At 36.7% G+C, this 22,128-nt stretch overlaps 1 protein-coding gene across 1 annotated transcript in view; it reads right to left on the reverse strand.

The window, feature by feature from the left end:
- Stpg2 (sperm tail PG-rich repeat containing 2) overlaps window positions 1-22,128 on the reverse strand; it is a 427,622-nt gene that overhangs the window by 175,650 nt on the left and 229,844 nt on the right. The window contains exon 12 of the mRNA XM_048456939.3: window positions 6,331-6,449. Coding sequence (XP_048312896.3) covers window positions 6,331-6,449 — 119 coding nt within the window. The remainder of the gene's footprint in view (window positions 1-6,330; window positions 6,450-22,128) is intronic.

Consider the following 22,128-nt stretch of genomic DNA (forward strand, 5'->3'; position numbering starts at 1 on the left):
CTGATTTCATTTTTCCTTACAGATAAATATAATTCCATTGTGTACATGTACCATATTTTCATTCATCAATAGAATAACAATCATAACAATAATCAGCCTAGAAAGATATCACCAATGATAAAATACTAGCATTTTTAGTCTTGTAACTAATAGCTATTAGAGACTAATAGTTGTCTCACAGAACTTAAGACCTGGTCAACAGGATCAAATTCATGCCTTGGTGTGGAAGAATGGTCTGTATTCTTTCAATTATATTTTAAATAAATGCTGATTGGTCAGTAGCCAAGCAGAAAGTATAGGCAGGACAACCAGACAGGAAGTAGAGGTAGGTCAATGAGAACAGGAGAATTCTGGGAAGAAGGAAGTCCATTCCTCTGCTATTGTGTGCCTGCCACAGAAGAAGCAAGATGTGACTGCCTCGCTGAATAAGGTACTGAACCACGTGGCTCACATAGACAAGAATAATGGGCTAATGTAAGTTATAAAAATTAATAAGAAGCCTGAGCTAATGGGCCAATCAGTTCATAGTTAATGTAGACCTCTGTGTGGTTTCTTTGGGACTAATGATTGCAGGAACTGGGCAGGACAGAAAACCCAGCCAACAATGCCTGATACAACAAACCTAAAAGATTACTTGTGGCTGGAGAGGTCATAGAACATAGAGAAAAATCTACTACTACCTTTTCCCTAAACCAAGACAATTTCTAAATCTTTTATTCATGCTCTTCCTTCTGCCCACAGCAATATAGATCTCACCCTTCATTAAAGAAGCTTATTCTTATAGTAGATGAAGACCACTGCAGAGATCCAAAGCTGTTCAAAACTCAGACAATATGTAACTATAGGGTGCCAATCTCAAGAGATAAAACTACAAAACAAGTTCTACACGTAACACTCATGAAACATCATGAAAGAGGGGAAAGAAAGGTTGTAGGAGCCAGATGACCAGAAAACTTGCTTTGAGATAGTATCTTCTAGACATGACAGAAAGGTCCACCCATAAAATCTCAAAAAGACCTGCAGAGTGGATATACCAAAGTGGTTGGGGGAGATTTCTTAAGGTTTCACATTCAAAAGAGGAACTGTAATCAATCAATCAGTGACTGCTGAGGAATGGAGAATCAATTTTCTGAAGAGCCCACAACAGGTTATCCAATCAGAGGTAGTCAACAATAAACACACCTACATATACGCAATACTAATGAACTCAGTTATTGTGTGTGTGTGTGTATGATATATACCTGAAAATAACAATAAAAGAAAAGGTAATGACTTAATGAAAATAATCAAAACAAATAATCAATCAATATTCTAAATTAAAAAGTTTGTCATTAGGATACAGTTGATCGATCTCTCTTCAAATATAAGTGCCACTAATGTCAGAGATCAGCTTCAACAAAAATACCACTTCCCAAGGTAGGGGCATAGGGATTAGAAGAGTTAATAAAGAATATGAAGAAGCAAGTAAAAATGATAAAGCAAGTAGCATAGAATGGTACCAGGAGGGAGATCCACTGAATGCTAAAATTGCCCACATTTAATTTCCATTTGCTTAAAATACCCCAACACCAAAAGGTAGGAGTAAGATTTAAAAAAAAATTGCATTAACATGATACAAGGAAATGAACACACCAATTGAAGGTTACAGGCTACATTCTTAGTTAAACATTTTGTTGTTAGAACAAGACAAGTCAAGTCCAAAACATTCTGTAGGCAAACCATTCCCTGGGTGGAATCCATCGTTATATACTTAAGGGAGGAGGAATATAGTTGAATCCTTAGATTTTGTTTAGGGTAAAAACATATCTACTTCTCTGTTCCTGAAATACATGGGCTGGATATTAGCCACACCTGTTGACAATAATCTTGAGAGAGAACTCTCTGGTCTAAATCTAGGTGGGATCTTTGTTTGAGGTAGAAATAGACAATAACCTTGAAGAAATAGAAGTTAAGTTCCACCTCTCTGACCTTTGGTCAGGGTGGAAATAGGCTCACATTTTTGTGCCTCCGTATACTAAAATGACTAACCTGAAACTTCTCAACACCACACAGAGCATAGCACACTCTGGACTGGGCCAGAATTCCCACAATGACAGACTTATATTTTCTAACACAGAAAGTAATCTTCCAAAATTCAGAATTTTGGAAAGTTGAAGGTCTGGTCTAACCCAGATGCTACCAGCACAAATGAAGAAGAACTAAAGGAAGGCCAGAGTCCGTGGAGAGACATACACATTCTTTTTATAATAACAAGTGATAGGAAGCATACAAGAACCCTTGTTAAGCAACAGGTGAGGATTTTATGCTTGAAGTGCAAATCCTAAGTGTAACCAGCCGCCTGTGGAGACCTGCGGCATGGTCTTGTGGCATGCCCATCTGTCTGTCTCTCCTCGTGGGACTGGCTGCCCCATTGAGGTCTCTCATCCACCACGAGACTCCCTGTCTGGGACTTGCAGCCGGCTGCAGCCACTGGGGGAACTGTGCCATCCCTACTTGGGACCCACTGCCCGCTGTCTGCCACTCAGGGATCCACAGCATTTTACTTTTACAATTACACTAAAAGCAAAACTGCAAGACACAGTTGTGCAATACTCACCTACAAACCTTAAAAAGATTTTACATTTAATAGCAAGTTTGTCAGATTTTAAAATCAATATGTTAATAAACCATTTCTGCACAGATTAATACATATATTTGGGGAAAAAATCTTAGAACTATCTTTTATCCAATATTAAAATTATATATATATATATATATATATATATATATATATATATATACAGGTCTGTGTGCGTGTAATATTTATTCTTTATTTGCAATTTAGCAGGAAATTATAGTCATATTTTAAATACTTAAAATTTAAATTTATTTAAATTTGATTCATGTTACTATAATTCTCAGCTGGGGTCATTCTTGTGGATTCCTAGGAATTTCTCTAGTGGCAGGTTTCTTGCAAGCCCCAGAAACGAAGGGGAGGAGGAGGAGAGAAGGGAAAGAGTAGGAGAACTTGAAGGAATGGCATAGTCAAGATGGGAGAAGAAAGGAGATGGAGAGCAAGGAAAGAGATACTTTGATTGAGGGAGACTTTATGGGGCAAACAAGAAGCCTGGCACTAGAGAAATTCCTAGGAATCCACAAGATTGATCCCAGCTAAGACCCTAAGCAATAGTGGAGAGGGTACATAAACTAGCCTTACCCTGTAGTCAGACTGATGACTATCTTAAATGTCACCATAGAACCTTCATCCAGCTACTGATGGATGAGGCAGAAACCCGCATCGGAGCACTGGTCTGAGCTCCCAAATTCCAGTTGAAGAGTGGGAGGAATGAGAATATGTACAAAGAGGTCCAGACCATGATAGGGAAACCCACTGAGGCAGTCTACCTGAGCTAAAGGGAGCTCACCAACATCAGTCGTTTCATTTTTTTTTATATCATGCTTTTTGGCTTCTCTAAAAAGAAGAGTCCCATAACATTTTCATATTTCATAGAAAATACTGTCGAAAGTTATTGATTCCTTTTGACCAACTTCCTTACTCGATACACCTTGAAATCTTCATCTATTCTCAATTACATAAATATCTTATTATAATTAAAATATTTATATATTCTCCTTACCAGATTGCTATAGACTTTAAAGAACATTTTTTTGTTTCAGATTTTCAGCACCTAGATCAAACTGAGTCACTACCTTATAAGGTAGAAAAAACCTGATATAGCCATGAGCCACGAATAATAGTAATAATGGGAACTCCTAGGGCTTCCAATAGTCAACTCTTACACCAAATACCTTTATGAACAATATCACAAATATCATCCATATTTGTGAAAGATTTTATCCTTGTTGCAGATAATTAAGTTTATTAAGATTTATTGTCAGTTTTCTCTTAGTTCAATCAGACTGCCCATTCCATACATGTAGCTTTAAATTTTTCTGCTTTCAGCTTTAAGCAATGAAACTTATTTTTATAATGTAATGTATACTAACATACATATGTTAAATAAAAAAAATGGAAACAGTTTCCTAAAAGTAGAGGTCTAGATTATGTACTGAATGTCTCCTTACTTCTTGAAAGTAAGTCTTTGGAATAAAAACAGACTCTCAAGTTCTCTAAAAAAATTAATTTCCACACCTCTAATCATTAAAAATCTTTTCCCAGTGTCAAATCATATTTTGAAATCTGAAAATCCCCAGGTAGAAAATTAGGAAGTGAAATATTTAGTAAGTGATTGGGTCCTGAGACATAACCCCTAGGAATAAATAAGTAAGAAAATAAATAAATAAACAAGAAAACAATGAAGACATTCTTATGAGATACCATTGAGTACATATTATGATTACTAATGTTCTAAAAGGAGAGGACAGCGATGGGCTTTGGAAAACTATTTAATTAATAATAGCAGAAATTTACTCAAATCATAGAAAAATATAGACATCTACATCCAGAAAGTGCAAAAGGTCTTAATTACATTCAGACAAAAGGTCATTCTGGAGGTATTTTATACTCAGAATCTTAAAATCCAAGGCAAAGAGAAAAGCATCAAGACACACAAAAGAAATTTTAAAGAAACTAAGCAATTCCACCAGACAAGGAGAGAGTATGATCTACTCTAGGAATGAAGGAAATGAAACAGTGAACTTACCATTCAGAAAGAGAGAAATAAATCAAGACCAGAAGAATCATACCACTACAACAGAAGTTTTACACACACACTCAGACAAACACACACACACACACACACACACACACACACTCACACACACACACATCACAACTTAAAGGAGCCGTAGATTGGGAAGAAAGAGGACAATAATTAACATCATTAAAAAACAGAAAGCACAAAAGTCACTGTTACCATGGGATATAAAAGAATGGAATCAGAACTTCCTGTGTACACTGCTTAACCACAAATGAAAAAGATCAGAGAAAGAAAAAAAGCAAAGGACATACATGTTAAGCATCCAGAAAAAGGCTTTAAAATTACAAGAAAAAGAACTTACCTGTCAAATAATAGCCTTGAATGAAAATGTAACATTAAACTTTTCATTTAAAGATTTATGTGATTGAACATAGATACAAGCCAAAATGATATGCGACAAGAACATCACTTTCCTTAGGACACCCAAAGGAACACGTTTGGCACGTGCCATGAAGTAGGAATGCAAAGCTGACTGCAGGAGCCAGGGCATTTATTCCACTGTAAGTACAGCACAAGAAGATTCCATACCAAATGCAAAAATAACTAACACCAGCACTTACGGGGAGTCAGGGGCTTGGCCTGGTCTAGCTGTCTTGAGAGGCATGTCTATAGGTTTTTTTAATGTTAAAGTCCATGGTTTCTAGGTCTCTGAGTGCCTTTCAGTTCCCAAGAAATCATTCCCTTTAGCAGTGAATTATTCAGGTCACCCTGTGATCCTCTGTGTTCCTTAGAAGCCAGCGAAGTTTGACAGGACCCATTGCTCTTAGACATTAACTTTGTGTACCCTTGTATAACTTGTAAACATCATTGTATCCTGGCAACTACCATTGTACTGATCCTGACAATCACCATTGTACTTTGTTTCGGATAAGGGTATAAAAAGTCTCAGTGCTTACAATAAACTTGTCTCAGTCTCAGTCTTGCTGAGACCCCTCTGTTATGGCCTGGCTAAGATTCACTTCTCCTCGATCATACCAGGTAAACTTAGATTGGTAAGTAAGCACTGGTGCTTACAAGTGCTCATTCAAAAATCCCATAAAATTAGCGGGTGGTGGTGGCACATGCCTTTAATCCCAGCACTCAGGAGGCAGAGGAAGGAGGATCTCTGTGAGTTCGAGACCAGTCCAGTCTACAGGATTGTTTCACAGAGAACCCCTGTCTTGAAAAAGAATCCCATAAAATACACTCAAAATAATTATAAAGCTCTACCACAAGCACAATTGCCACAAACGTCTATGCAGATTTAAGTCATACATTCAGAAGGCCTTAGCTTAGAAGACCTTCATTCATCATGAAACCAAATTATATATATTTTAAAATTAAGTATATAAATATACTTAAAGAAGAAAAAAATATCTAAGAAGTTTTTAAATTTACAGGAAAGTATGGATGTTTTATGTATTAATTCTATAGAGGACCAATATAAAATTAATACAATGTTAAAGTTTTAATTCTGCAATAGTTTTTCTTAAGTTGTCAAAATGCAACTTCAAAAATGTCTTACACAAGTAAAAAATTCTGATTAGTCGGTGCTCTCGGTAAACACATAGGAAGAACTTACTGTGCATAAGTTCTGAAATTTATATAAACATTCTATTCATGTCAGAGCTAAGAGAAAGAGCTGACAAACCTCGTATGTCGTTGGACCAGGAGAAAACTCTTGGCGAAAATGTCCAAAACGCTTTGATCCTTTACAAAATGAGATTATGGCAGAAGACTTCAATAAAACAGGATTGTATGTTGCAGGTCCTAAGAGAAAAGAACATAAATTTAAAGTAGGCTTATACTTACTGACTTTAGTCAATTAGCTCCTAGGTTTGTATTCATAACCTACAAAATTAGAAGCAACCATTCTTATGCAAGTTCTCTAAAGAATTGAGGACTCTGAACCATGATAAGTATAAAATAATTATCTCTATTTGTTCAGTTGTTAAATGTAGTATGAAAACAATTTCCAAAAAGAAGACAAAGCTGTAATTCCTGAAGAGACACAGCATATAAAATATACTTAATTCATTTATTTCCCAAATATTCATTCACATTCAGTAATGGAGCAGTGACCGTTGCATTTAGAAGAATGAAGATTTGAAGAGGCAGACAGAAGACACATGATGTAAGAGCATTCTGGGAAATACATATGTGTGTGTATATAAATACAGTACAGCTCCAAGATAGAGTTTAAAAGGAACAATGTAGTACAGATTATAGAGTGGAAAGCACATGACACTAAATAGATATTGTTGTCCATAACTTAATGTATCCCAACTTGCATGCTATAACACCCCTAAGTTATAATAAAGTGACCAGAAGCTATTTTTCACATAAAGCTGAGTACAGGAAATTGAATACTGCACTTAAACAGAAGCAGACTCCTTCCTTTACTTGTTCAGACTCCATAGTTTTATCCATAGCCTTTTATTGAAAGAAAAAATGGGGGAGGAAGGGAGGAGGAAGGAAAGAAAGAAGGAAGGAAGCAACAAGAAAGAACGCAAGGTGTCCTACTTCCATAGGTTGTAAGTAGCTCTTAGAGTTTTACACAGATCAGTCAAAAAGGCTCAGTAGATAAAGGAACTTGGCAATAAATTTGATAGCCTGAGTTGGATCCTTGAAACCCATGTGGTAGAATGCTGTGGGAGTGATCTTTCTGTACACCATGAATATGTGTTGCTCTCATTGGTTGATAAATAAATCTATTTTCGACTATGACAAGGCAGGATAAAACCAGATGGTAAATCCAAACAGAGATATAGGAAAAGGGCAGAGTCTGGGAGATACCAGCCAGCCACCCAGGAAGCAAGACATGTAAAATAATGTAGTAACAAGCCACAAACCACACGACAAAGCATAGATTTAAAAATATTATATGTAGGAGCTAACTAATAATAAGCCTGATAACAATAATGTAAAGACAAAACATTAATAAGTAATATTAGACCTTTGACTATTTATTCTGGAAATGGCAAGTGGAAGAGAAACATCCGATTATAGTACAAGGAGAGAACCAACTCCTACAAGTTGTCCTCTAACCTCCAGTGATCTACACATGAGTATACAGATACACAAACACACACACACACACACACACACACACACACACACTAACTGTCTAAAACAACTAAATTCATTTAAGAAATGTTAACATAAAGGAGACTCATGAGAAAGTTGTAGTTTAAGAAGTAAAGTCTGCCTTCATTGTCAGCCACGTTCAGAGTGTCCATTTTGATCACATGCTCCATCGCTCCCAGTTTAGCTGACCTTGGTGAGCTCCCATTAGATCAGTCCCACCATCTCAGTGGGTGGACACACCTTTGTGATCCTGACTTCCTTGCTCAGGTTCTCCCACCTTCTGCTCCTCATTTGGACATAGGGAGCTAAGTCCAGTGCTCCAATGTGGGACTCTGTCTCTATCTCCATCCATCTCCAGAGGAAGGTTCATATTCCTCTTTTTGGGTCTGGGTTACCTCACTCAGTAAAGCGTTTTTTATTTGAGAAGCCAAGGACAATGGCATTGGGATTTAATTCTATTGCAGGGACTAACTTTGTGGGAGCCTGGTTTGTTTGAATGTTCACCTTTAAAGACCTGTATGGATGGGGCAGGACCTTGGACTTCCCCTTCCTGATTGCTCTTAAGACTAGAGAGGGAGGGGGAGGGAAAGGGGAGGCGGGGAAGAGGTGGAAATTTTTAATAAATAAATAATAATTGAAAAAAGAAGTAAAGTCTGATAGTACATTATAGGAAGAGACAAGTTGAAGACAGTCCATTTCAGGAACAGCAATAAAACATGAACACTTGTAAGGTATGGAAGAGATACAAAGAACATTAAGCATGGAGAGTGACCAGATAAAGACAGTAATCTAAAGTGACTCAACTGGAAAAAATGGCCCTAGGTGACTGGGCCAGAGATTTTACCCTAGGTGACTGGGCTGGAGATTTTACCCTAGGTGACTGGGCTGGAGAAGCCTTACAGGTTAACAGCACGTGGAGTTTTTATATAGGATGAAGGTTTGATTTCCAGAATTCAGGTAAGGTGGCTCACTTCCAGTTCTAAAGCATCTAAATAGCTCTCATGATTTTGCTAAGAATAAGTTATCTAATATTTGAAAGGATGCACAAGTAATAAAAATCCAAAAGACAACTGTAACTTCAAAAGCTCAATAGGAAGTCGATCTGGAGACAAAGAATTCAGTTAATCACATAGAAGCAATGGCAGAAACTGCTCCCAGGGATGGTGCTCCCAGGGATGGTGCTCCCAGGGAAGGAGAAAGCTATACACGGGATGGAAACTAAAAGTTAAAGCAGTAGGAGAAGAAAGGGGAGTGCAGAAAAGGAGGAAGAGAACCTAGTGAGCAGATAAACAGACTGGGTCTAGATTACACAACTTGATGGTGTAAATACAGACAGGCTAATTTGCTCCACTCCTAGTAAAACCAGTGCTCATGAAGTCTGTCACATGCCAGATCCTGTGTTCCAAGAAGGAGCTCTATGAAATTAAACACTTCAAAAAAGACAGACTTCATGAAGATTTCCTACTCATGTATGTATGGAAGATTTCAAAGCTGTTGGAATGAGTGAAACTACGACAGGAGAATTCAGGAGACACTCTAGGAATATAAAAATAGTTTGGGGCATAAAACATCATCAATGAATGTAAACAGTGAACTAGCAGAGTAAATACAAAGATAGTGACGGAGTATAAATCTACTGCTTCTGTATCCCTGGCCAACACTCATTCAAAGCTATACACTTATGAGCATGCATTCCTTTTGCATTTAAATCCAATGGCTTTTTAGAACTAATACATTCATATGAATCATTTTAACACATTCTTCATTGTAGAGAGCATTTCAAAATTTGGAGAAGACAACATCCAGTCTCTAGTTCAAACAACCGATATCAACTTAACAGCTCTCCAAAGTTAAAGCATCATTGCAAGAAGCGAATGGGTAGTGACCACCATGGCATGTATACTTTTCATATATCTTCTCACTGTGAAATAACAGTATACATGACAGTAGAATGATATCATTTGTACGCATTTAGACTATAGCAGAATAACACACAATACTTAAACAAAATATTGTAAGAGACAGACTTTCATATACAAGCTAAGCTATGCATAGAAAAAAATGCTTGTATTACTGTGGTAACCAGGAAAAAAATCTAGCATTGGGAACTGGCTGCATAATTCCGTTAGTTAATTGACAATTGAAACTTTACTGACCCAGATATACAAAAGTTAATGCAACAGGTAAATCTATTATCCAAACACTATTGTATGGCTATGTTTTAGTTTCAATTATGAAGAAACATAATCTATCCTCTGCACTTACAATTATGCTGCAGCAACTGATAAATGTGTTCACTTGTGGTTAAACAGATTCTTTACGTATATACATATATATACATCATATATATGTCATATATAGAGAGACAATGAGAGGAAACTTTTCAAGTATAATTAGTAGATATATTTGTTTGTTGGAATTCCTTTGAGGAGCATTAAGTAAAAGAAAAAAACCACCTCTCCACTCATCTTCCTGCATTTTAGCACTTGGTCTGTTTCAAGCTTGGAATATTAAAAAGATTTATCACACCTAATCTTAAAATATATTTCCAATTATGTATATTGCTGCTTATATGATACAGGTCAAAGATTTGCATTGCTACACCAGGTCTGAATCACAGCTGGACTGTGCAGAATCCGTCTCCTATTTATATACAAAATGCCACGTTTTAATCACAAGTTTTGAAAGAAGAAAACTTCTCATCCAACATCTTGAATCATGGCTAGTATATAATAGGAAATTCCATAGCAGGTGCTTCTTATAATTACATATTTTCTAACCCTCTGCCAGTTCAGTCTCTATGAAATGTCACCCAATGCCACAGGGCAAAAATAGAAGGTAACAGAAACATTGAGTAATCTAAAATAAAATCTGTGCTTACAGCCCTTCAGTGTGACCACTTTGGTACATACATAAGAGTGAACTCTAAATTAGCCACTTCTATGAATAAATCCGGAAACCTCTGATATAAAAATGACTGACTCCATGCGAAGTCAGTATTTAGAAATCATGAAATTATTCTTACGAATCATGAGATCTATGTCATGTAAACATGATAAAGACTACATAAATGTAAATATTCTATATGTAGGCACTGTTTCAGGAATTTTTAAAAAATGAGGGATTAGCACATTTAAGTAGCATGGTTTTAAAATATCAAGTAGAGGGTTCATATTTTATACAACTTATTTTCTCACTATGAATTTATTATTTGGCATTACAAATGATGGAATATGAAAGAAAAGATGAGTCCTCAAAGCACGCCATCATATTAGAGACATATTGAGATTTATTATTTTCTACTGTATCTAAGATTCAATTTGATTCAAAGGCATTTCAGACAATGACCACAGTGTTTCAGCTTATGAAACTGAGCTTGCCAATAATAAGAAAATATGCAGTATAAAACTATATAAATGTTAAGAAAAATTCTCATGGCTGTGTTTACTATTTCATTAACTTCATTGTCCAAAATCAAAATATTGTTGTATACTTGTTCTGTTGGTTTTGGATCTTAGCTTTACAATGGATGAATGGGTAAGTCACGTCTCCTGCACAACACTGTTACATATTCAAAGACAGAAAGCATAAAGATCATGATTCTCATTGATATTTTAGGGTATTACTACAGAATATCAAGGGATTCCTGGCAAATGAGACCTTAAGAAATGGAATATAATAGTACACTCCAAACCAAATAGATTAGGGGATTAGTCTATCTAAACCATGTTCCTGTTAAACACTTGTTCTTCATATTGATCAAGCAAAGGGGCTGTTGCAGCTGTAACATATAAATACATGACCATATGGATTTATCTTGACTATCAGTAAGCAATGGTTGTTTATATGTATGCCTTCACAGTATATACTTATCAAAATGTGCATCTATCAGCCCTGTCAAAAGAAATTTTAAACCGCTTCTAAAACAATGGTATTTTTAGTGTCTGGTAATATAGTTACTTTGTAAATAAATTCCACTAGACTTTAAAGATGTATGCATCACAACACAGTATTCCGATATGAATTATAGGAAGCCACTTTTCGTTTAAAACTATGCGGCAGTCTACAAATATGCAACTCATGAATTGCGTTCATCAATAACTAAAACGATAGAATAGCCTTTGTGCTTCGCATCTATTTTTTTCATTAATTGAGATGCAGGTGTACATGCCTACAGTCAAAAGAATTATGAGTTTGAGGCTTGTCTGCCTGTATACAGAGGTCTCATCTCAAAGATAAATAAGCAAACTGTTAATTGACAAAAATCCAGTATCTCAGAAAGTTTTGTGCTCCTTTTTGGCCAAAACATATGTGTAGTATGTGAAGATTTAAGTAGGAATAAGACCTTTCCTTCATGGAACAGAGCCCTGTGCTTACCATGATCCCCAGAGCATGCTCTACTGACATAAGGAGCTACAGCCCATTGTTACAGTAAAGGCTGGAACCTACATCTAGGTGGGACAGGCCCTGTCTCCTCCCTATTAAGCTAGTGGTCCTATGAGTGGCCATGAGGTATGGCCTGATCGACAAACAGTGTGACCATTCCCTTGTATGGTCTTCTTTTTATCTCAGATGATAGCTAAATTCTAAGTCCCCTTCAAACAAGTCAAGGATTTGGGGTTTTTGATCCTCTGTAAAGCTGGCATCTCCACTATATGATGGCAGACCTTCATGTCAGCTTATCTCACATAGCAAAGTAACGGTTTCCAGATGGACAGTTGGTCTGTGCTGGTGTTTTCCTTTTAAGCTCTTAACAAACTGTCTTTCCTTGAGCTTCCATCTGAGTCTTCCTGCTTTTTTTCATTAATGAAACTAAGAACCTCAAGAAGGATACCTACCCAAATTCTATGCTATCATGTGATGACTTCTCCAGGACTCCTGGTAACACATCTTTCATGTCTTTCTTTAATTAATAGAGGATATGAACTCTTTCCTAGAACTCTAGATGGCTACCATAAGAATTCTGCAAGTATTCTTCTAAGACTTCTTCCCAAGTCCTACAGGTTCAAGTCAAACAACACCAATGGCAGTAGGAGTTTTTATATTATATTATCTTTAAAATAGTTAAGTGCTGTGGGAACTCCTTCAACCAATAGCCTTTAAGATACCAGTCCACTTTGGGGTCTCATGTACTATAAATGCAGATGAAATATGTGCATGCGGGCCTCTTGGCTGCTGGATTCGGTTCCAGTTCCCAGCACATGCAGAAAACTGCAGACTAATACTCTTTCAGTGCACTTATCCCCAGATAAATAAATCTTCATTATACTCCATGTTGGGCTTTTGTAGAACTCTTTAGTACGCCAACAGTTAAGAGTTTTCTTATGTGTCATACCTATAATTTACAGGCCTCTTTGTTACAGACCACTCATTCCATACAGACCTGGCATATAGCTTAAAATGTTGGCCATTGAAAACAAAGATATTCATATCTAGCATTCTGCATTTTAGCCCAATCCTCCTCAAAATGTAGTTTACAAACCACAAGCATCAAAATCACCCAACTGTGTCTTGGTGGTTTTTGTTTTGTGGGTGTTTTGAGACGTCTTACTCTGAGCCCAATCTGGCCTTAGCCTGCAGATGCTGATGCTTTAGCTTCTGGAATTCTGGGGTCACAGGTGTGAGCTATCACAAAGCTATGACCAAAGGCAGAGTTTGTGAATCCATTCACACCACTAAAATAAGTTGTGTCCTCTGCAAGGCAGACCATAAAAACAGAATTTCACTGAAACCCTTTAGACAACAATTAAGAATTTTTCCTGTCCAAAACACATTTAAGTATCAAAATCTTCTCCCCTCAAATATAAAAAGAAATTGTGATCTTAAGAACCTAGCCTCTGAAAACCCAGCTGAGTATTTAATTGTTTTTAGAAAGCTGAGCTGCACCTACCCAAGGCAGAGTCTCACTAGCCTCAGGACAAACCAGCATCAGGCAAGGGAAAGTTCCTTTGACCCATGCATAGCATTCTAAAGTGTTTCATTTTTTTCTTAGTGACTGTCTGGTGCAGAAACAGCTTGAAATCATTTTTCTATTTCAAACGCTATAATCATATTTAGATTGCAAGCACTTTAAGAACAATGGGGTCTCGAAGAAGGAAGTCACTGATAGAGACTGGTATTTTAGAAACAGGAATGTAACCTGCCCTTTGCTGTTTTTAACAACATTGATGTAGTCACAGGCAATATCTTGAGCAAAACTTGTAAATTTATTCTATTCATTCATGTTTTAAGTCTTTTAAGAAGTCATCCTTCCATTATTTTACCCTTATATTCTCCAGAATAAATCTTAAACCTGACTTCAAGTTCAAACTTTCTCCATCCTCACCGTGTGACCTTGCTAAATCCTCTAAACTTCCTAAGCTGTGATTTCTTCCTCTATGAAAGAGGGTAGAATGGCCCAGAGAAGTCATGCCCCCTTCAGGACGCTATACTATGGGTGTGAGCACACGGCCACACTGATGCAGTCCTTAGAGCATTCCTGAGGGAAACAAAAGCAGACATCACTTAGAGTCTAGAGAAACCAAGTTCCAAGGCTACCATGTGCCTTGCCTCTTCTTGTTACTTCACAGTGACTTCAGAACTGCTAGAACCTCCCCCAATCACTAGAGGAATGTCAAATGAACAAATGGAAAGCACCCTCCACCCCGAGTGTGCCATGTGCCTGAGAGGTGGGTCTGGGGGATGATCATCACTAGCTAGAATAAAGCTGGTAAATTCATTGATTTTGCCCCTGGGTGTACTTTTCACTTTACACAAATACTTTAAAAGTTAAAAGTATGAGCACACTTAAAGAGAACAAAAATGTCCCAGTTCTAAAACCTTTCCAGCTGCCACAATGCCGGATGCCAAGGCTGCCACATACAACTACTTTCTAATTCCATTCTATTGACAATGAGAAAAAACATGAAGGCTAAGTGCTTGTTCTCCCTGAACCCAAATCCTTGCTCTATTTTATGGGAAAGGCTGCCTCTCTGTGGTAGAATCCAATTGTGTCCTGTTATCTGAAGGACAATGTTATATCTCACTCCTTTTTAAACTTGCAAAAATAATCCGCATAATGCTCAAAAGCACCAAGATTTAAATACAGTATTTTGACCAGGGTCATATTTTTGACTTCATGTTTAAAAGTGTCTGAATTTAAGAAGCAAGCCTTCCTCACCTAAGCAAGTATGCACAACCAAAGACGAAATAGCATTTCTATAAGTAACAGATATCAAGTGTAATAGACTTGCTCAAATGGAATGGTCACATTAGCTGTCGCTTTTGAAAATAGAAGTCATTATTCACTTTACACTGAGTGACCTCTACTGGCCAGAAAGACACATTAATAGACAGCGTACCCATCAGAAAGCAGCTGGCATCTTAATTGTGCCAACAAATGACTCATATATACTGCATCATACATGTTACCTGTTATTCACTTACAATAAAAATGATACAGGGTGTATCATAGTTCAGATAATAAAGACAAGAGCATATATCAAGTAAATAAATCTAAAAATACTAGTTTCTTGTTCTTTTTCACCTAGTGAACATTTTTGCTTGAAATGAAAGTATACAAAAAGGTCCTACTATATATAGTACTTACTTAGGAAAAATATATTCTATAATAAAAGGATTTCAATATTTTGACATTATTAACCAAACAAGAGCCAAAAGACACACATTTATACACTGTTAACTGAAAGGCAAACTGTTCCTCTCCATCATAAACATATGCTTCATTACGCTTCACAAATAAATTATTTATTTAATTAAGAAAACAGACACAGAATTGGCATCTACCTCTCAAAAACAGAACATTCTTCTTCTGTCAGAAAGAAATGTAACTATGAGACAATGCATATAAAAACATAGTACATCTTCCTATGACGGTTCTATCACAGGTTTAACAAAAGCACCAGAGAGTAAATGGCAAATTATTTCCTTTATGAGTTAACAAAGGTCCAGACATGAAGTGTACCAATAAAAACACCTAAGAAGGTTGCCTAAAAAAAGTTTTGATGAAAATGTTATAAATCCTGCCTGCTAATTATTACAAAATCTCCTTCCCTTCTCTATTTTTTCTCTTTTTTAACCATATCCAGGGTGGTGGGGAGAAACATATTTGGTTTCTGCTTCAGCTGAAATCTATTTATATGCAAATAACTTATCCATTATTACTGTGAGAAGAGACTTGTGCATAAAGAGAGAAATAAATTATCACTAGAAGCCATTAATGAAATCTATTTCAAAACAACATTTTACAAGAGCCCTCACTCATGTCATATTTGTTTAAGCCTTGAGGGGAAATGGTGGAGGTCCGCACATAGACGAAACCTGATGCTGCATTATTTCCCATGCCAATTTGCTTTTCATAATGCATTTATCCTTTGCTTAGAAATGACAAACGGAGTTCCAGTAAGTCTCTTCAGAGAACTTCATCATTGAAATCAAAGCCTATGTGTTTATCACATAATTGCCAGACTTTGGAGTTTGCTTTGCTATAACTGTTACTCTTCTGGGTTGAAAACATTAGCATTCATTTTTATGCTGCAACAGTAGCCATGTACAATTAGATGAGATTAAGAAGAAAGGAAATCTTACAAGTACGACTTGATTTTCCATGGAGAGGAAGAAGATGGTGACAACTAAGAGACCTATAATGTAATTTGATATGCCTGGTGCCTTTCTGTTGTGTGTTTCCTACTTTACTGTTTGGTTTATAAGTCCTGCTTTTGGTAGGGGTAAATGGCTCTGTATTTAACTTTGCAGGTAGTTCTTTCTCCAGCCATCTCCTTAATTCTGCATAAGATGTCCCAAGGGGAACTGAAATTCTCATCTTATATAAGCTCCCACTTTTTTAAAGCTTTTTACTTTTGACATTTTTAGTGCGACAGTATTATCCATATTTCCTCCTAATATCTTTCTACTTTTTGTATTTCATCTTTGAACATGGTACTTTGTAAGGATCTATTCTCATTTTCTTCAACAAGAGTGTCATATTAAATACTATGTCTTGCTAAACAATTAGCCTTTTAATTCTTGGTTACGTAGCAGTAACATCTAACATTCAATTGTCTTCATATGTGTGGATCTATCTGGGCTTTTCCTGCTTTGTAATCCATTTGTCTTGCTTTAGTATAAAAGATATGGTATCATATTAATATACGTTTGTCATATGTTTTAATAAGTGCTACAGTGATTACTCTAATTCTTCATACTTTCCTTTCTTATATATTTACTTACCATTATTTTGTATATATGCTAGTGTGTTTATCAATTTTTTCAAAAATTCCAACAGAAATCATAAGTTATTACACAGATTAGAGTGGAAAATCTGCTAGCTTTATGATACAAAGCAACCCCATGCGAAACTGAGAGCACTTATTGCTGTTGCACAGGGCTCAGGTTCAGTTTCCAGAAACCACATGGTGGAACACAACCACATGTAGCTCCAGTTCCAGGAGATCCTCCTGATCTCAGTACCAGGTATGCATGCAGTACACATAAAACACACTGATCACGGCACTAGGCATGCATGCAGTACACATAAAACACACTGATCTTGGCACTAGGCATTAAGGCAGCACACATAAAACACACCTGATTTTGGCGCTAGGCATTCATGCAGTATATGTAATACAAGCCTGATCTTGGCACCAGGCACACATGCAATACACATACATACATGCATGCAGACAAAACACTTAAACACACAAACTAAAGGCCAAAATCAGTTGCTACAAGATGCTATAATCTGTAGATTCTAGCAGCTTTGTCTTTCCTTATAAACTTTCTTTTTCTTCTGTGCTCTTATGCACTCGGTCCTAAGGAACTGATATGAGCATCTGACTTAGTTAAGAACATATAGTAAAAGTGGGTATCTCTGTGATAAAACAGAATTGAATAGAGAACTTATTTAAAAAGAAAACCCATATGACTACAGATGTGCTAAAAGCATACATTGTAAAAAGATTATCTTCAACAAATAGTACTGGAAACTTGGATATCCACATGCAGAATAAACTAGATCCATACCCCTCAACCTATACAAGATTCCATTTAAATGAATCAAGACTTTAATGTAAGACCTAAAACTGAAACTTCCAGAAGAAAGCAAAACTATTTCAAGATATCAGCATTGGGAAGGGATTGCTGATTGGGACTATAATATAGCCCAGGAAATACTTCTACAAACAGGCAAATGAAATTACATGAAATTAGGAAGCTTCTACACAGCAAGGAAAATGATCAACTGAGTAAAGAAGTCTACAGAATGGTAGAAACCTTGGCCTGCTGTACGTCTGGCCAAGGATTAGTATCTAGAATCTATAAATAACTCAAATGTTATTCTCAAAAGAAGCAAACAACCCAATCAATAAATGGGTCAATGAACAGAATAGACGGCTCACAATTAAGAATTACAAATGGCCAGTAGTGTTTGAAAAAGTGTTCATCCTTAACCCTAAGAAAAACTTAAGTTCAAACATCTTTGAGATTCCATCTTATCCTAGTCAGAACATCTGTCATTGAGGAAACAGGGGGCCTGTCTACATAAAAGCATAGCTTTCCATGAGAATAAAAGATTGTTTATTCTTGAGCAAAAGACAAATGATCATGGCCCAAGTGACAAGGATTTGGGTTGGTTCAATGGACATGTTCCCCTGTGGTGGGTGTTACATGAGAGTTACAGAATAAAGAAAGTCATAAATTGAAGCATTTACCAAACACATTTGTTTGTCCACTTGCAGGCTAGTAGCAGCAGAGCATGGCAATCTCTGTGCAGTCAGGTGCTTCTTGAGGACAGTCTTAGCTTGGAGGGGTCAGAATAAGGTAGGGTTCTGTAAGAATACTTGTTCAAGATTTTGATGGTCATAATGGTATTAGGTCAGATTTGACAGTGGGCAATATAAAGATTTTATAAGGAATAAAAATAACCCAAAATAATTTGGCTCTTTCTGCAAAAATTTAACCTCTGTAACATGAATTTCAGTCATTTGGCCTTGTAGGTTTCTTTTCAGTATTTCTTTAATTTTTTGAAATTATAATTATAACATTTTCACCCTTCCCTGTTCTCCCTCCAAACTGTCCCACAAAACCATGACCCCTTGCTCTCTTTCAAATATGTGGCTTCTTTTTCCTTAAGTGTTGTTAACATGTATGTATATATAAGTACATTTTTAAATGTAATCTTCTCAGCACAAATAATGTTACTTGTATATATATTTTGTGACCAATAGTCCTACCCAGATACAACCAGCATGGCATTATAATCCTACAAGTATAATAGCATGCATATGTATCTTCGGGGTATCTACAGCTTCCTAATTGTACTTAAGATCTACTCAGCAAGATGGAAATCATACCTGGTACTGGGAATCCAGCCAACTAGCCAGCTCCAGTAGAGTCATGAATCTTCGCGGGGGGGGGGGGGGGGGGGGGGGCGTCGCGGGGGGGGGGGGGGCGGGGAGCCACAACCACTACTTCACTAAGCAGCAGAATCCCTCACTACATTCTAAATGTTTATCCTTAAACCCACAGATAAGTGTAGTTCTTACTTTTCAGCAAGGAACCTTCTCTTTGCAACAGATGGAGACCATTAGAGAAAAAACATAACCAATCAAAATATAGAGTTGTGGAGTCTAGATCCTCTGGTACATCACAGAACAATCCTGCAACCAGGATTCATGAGTCACTGTAAAAGGAGGACAGTGTGTTTGCTTTGACATTGTGTCTCCTAAAAATTTCAGAGACGCTGCAACCATCAAATCTTCCTAGCACGACTGTGAAGCGTGACACGAACAACGGCGACACCAATCAACATGATAACACAGAAGGCAAAAGCTCACAAAGCCTCAGCCTTAGACAAAGCAGCTAAGGAATGCTGGCAGTGGAGAACACGGTGTGCCCGAGGAAAGAGAGTACAAATTGGGTACCAAATGCCAAATGCAGGTTTCTTTTGAAAACCGGGTCTCATTCAGCTCAGGCTGGACTGACACTATATATCTACAGACAACCTTGAAGTTCTGATTCTCCTGCCCCTACTTCGTAAATGCAGAAAGACAGGCATGCACCAAAATATCCAACTTTATTGTAGAAAATTGAACACAAGTGTGGCTTTTATTTTTTTTCTCTCAACTTTAGTCTACAGATAAAAAATGCTAAAAATTATGTAGAGAAAGAAAGAAATGATATTTATGACTCATAAACTGGTACAGTCACTGTGGAAATCAATATGGAGGGTTCTCAGGAATGTAAAAGTAAAATAAACATATGACCCACTGGTATCATCTGTGGACATATACACAAAGGACTATACACTAAGTTTTCATAACACAGACATAAATATTTGCACATCTTTGTTTATTGCCTCAGCCACCAATACGATGGGGAAATAGAACCAGCCTAGATACCCATCAACAGATGAATGAACAAAAGATCGTGAAACTATGGAATTTTATGCAGTTCCCTACAGTCTCAGCACTGGGGAGCCGCCATAGAGGGGGAGGGATCAACAATTTGAGGTCAGTCTGTGCTACATCATAGTGACACACCATCTTCAAAACAAGCACAGTGCCCAAATTTGGGAAGATGACAATGTTCCTGAGAAACCTGCAGTGATGATAGCATACTGGATTTACCCGATGCCCTTGAACCACACACTTAAAAATGGTTAAGTGGATACATTCTACATTCTGTTGTGCTACATGTTTTACAAAGTTTCCACTGACTGAAAAGATAGTAATGGTGTGTATATGAAGCTAATTTAAATGTAGCAAAAATTTAATCAACTAATTTCCATTAGTTGTAGGAAAGAAAACCAAGTGATTTTTTTTCCTGTAGCAAATCTAAAGATAATGGTTTTCAAAAAAAAATGATAATGGCTTTCAAGCTATAAAAATATAAATAAAATGCCCCTGTTTCCTTTTAGCCTCATCATTGGGTGAATTTTGACTCTTGGGGTTTAAAAGCCTAAAGCAGAAATTTTCTGATTTTCAATAAGTTCTTTGTAGAATTTCATTTGATATTGTATGCATGTGCTAAGCACATATATACACACTAAGTACAAACATATCTATACGTACACTATATCAGTGTTCTCATATGACTCCTCCAACAGACTGCTCTTGTCCAGTCTCCTATGATGTATCCTAAGCTTGATAATAAGGGTTAAAAGAAAATACATAGAGTCTGAAGTGCCAGCTAGACTGCAATCTCATCTTTATGGCATATGTTTCTAAGATTATGTCCTGCAGGGAGATAGGGAGGTTGTGAAAAGCTGTTGTGATTCTGTAAGTACCCAAAGGCAAAATGTCCTGCACAGGTTTGGGTGACTGCACACTGATCCCAGCCTTGGGGCTATTGAGGGAGGCACCCAAAACTTGAGAACTAGAGCCAAGCTGGAAGAAATGGATGCTGGGGGTAGTCCCCAAAGGTAACATCTGCTGCTACTTCTAGTCTAAGCGCTGCTTCCTCATCTGACCAGATGTGACAAGCAGTGATACAAGCTCTTGCCAATGCATTGAGCCATTACAGCATCCATATTGCTGCCATGAGGGACCCTGTGCCAAAGAAAACTCTACCCCACTTTAGATTCTGCCTTTGGGCATTTTGTCACAGAGGAAAGTGACTCATACAGGTCCATGCAAAAGCATCAAGTCTTTAATATATTTGAACCCAAAAGTCCTAAAAAAGAGCATTAGACATGATTATTTATAGACTGGTTTATATAGTATAGTGTCATTTCAAAAATAAAAATTATAAAATAAATACATTATGCATAGAGCAATATATATATATACAATTAGTTTTCCAACTTTATAAGCATGTAAAGAAGCATCATATTACAGTGTTACATAATAATCTATATTAATATTGACTATATTAATATTCATATTCCTTCATATTAATTTAAAATTAAAATACACTTTCCATTATGTGAGTGTGCTCACCTATCCTCAATTTCTCAGTGTGAGTTTTGCTGTTTCACTGGGAAAATGAAAGAATGACAGATTTCTGTAAGAATAGACAAGACTCGGGTGAGGATGACAACATTTATTTTATCACTGATCTGACACACAAAAACTGGAACTCTTCTTTTCCTAAGAATTAGTTATTTCCCACAGGTTTCTTTTGCAAAGGGAACATTTGCATAGAATCTTAATAGCTATTACATTTAACATTGTTATCAAATAAATTTGAGGAAAATTAGAACAAATAAAATTGTATTTCTGTAAATTACTCTAGGAACTTTATTTTCAGAACATATATATTAATACCTCAATTTTGAGTATTATTTCCAAGTTGTGTTACAAGCAATCTATGATGCTATTAGTAGCAAAACAATGTGTGCAATCTCTGGGCAGATGACTTTCCTCTT

This window comes from Myodes glareolus, chromosome 17 (genome assembly GCF_982192425.1).
Source record: "Myodes glareolus chromosome 17, mMyoGla1.1, whole genome shotgun sequence".
NCBI lineage: Eukaryota > Metazoa > Chordata > Mammalia > Rodentia > Cricetidae > Myodes > Myodes glareolus.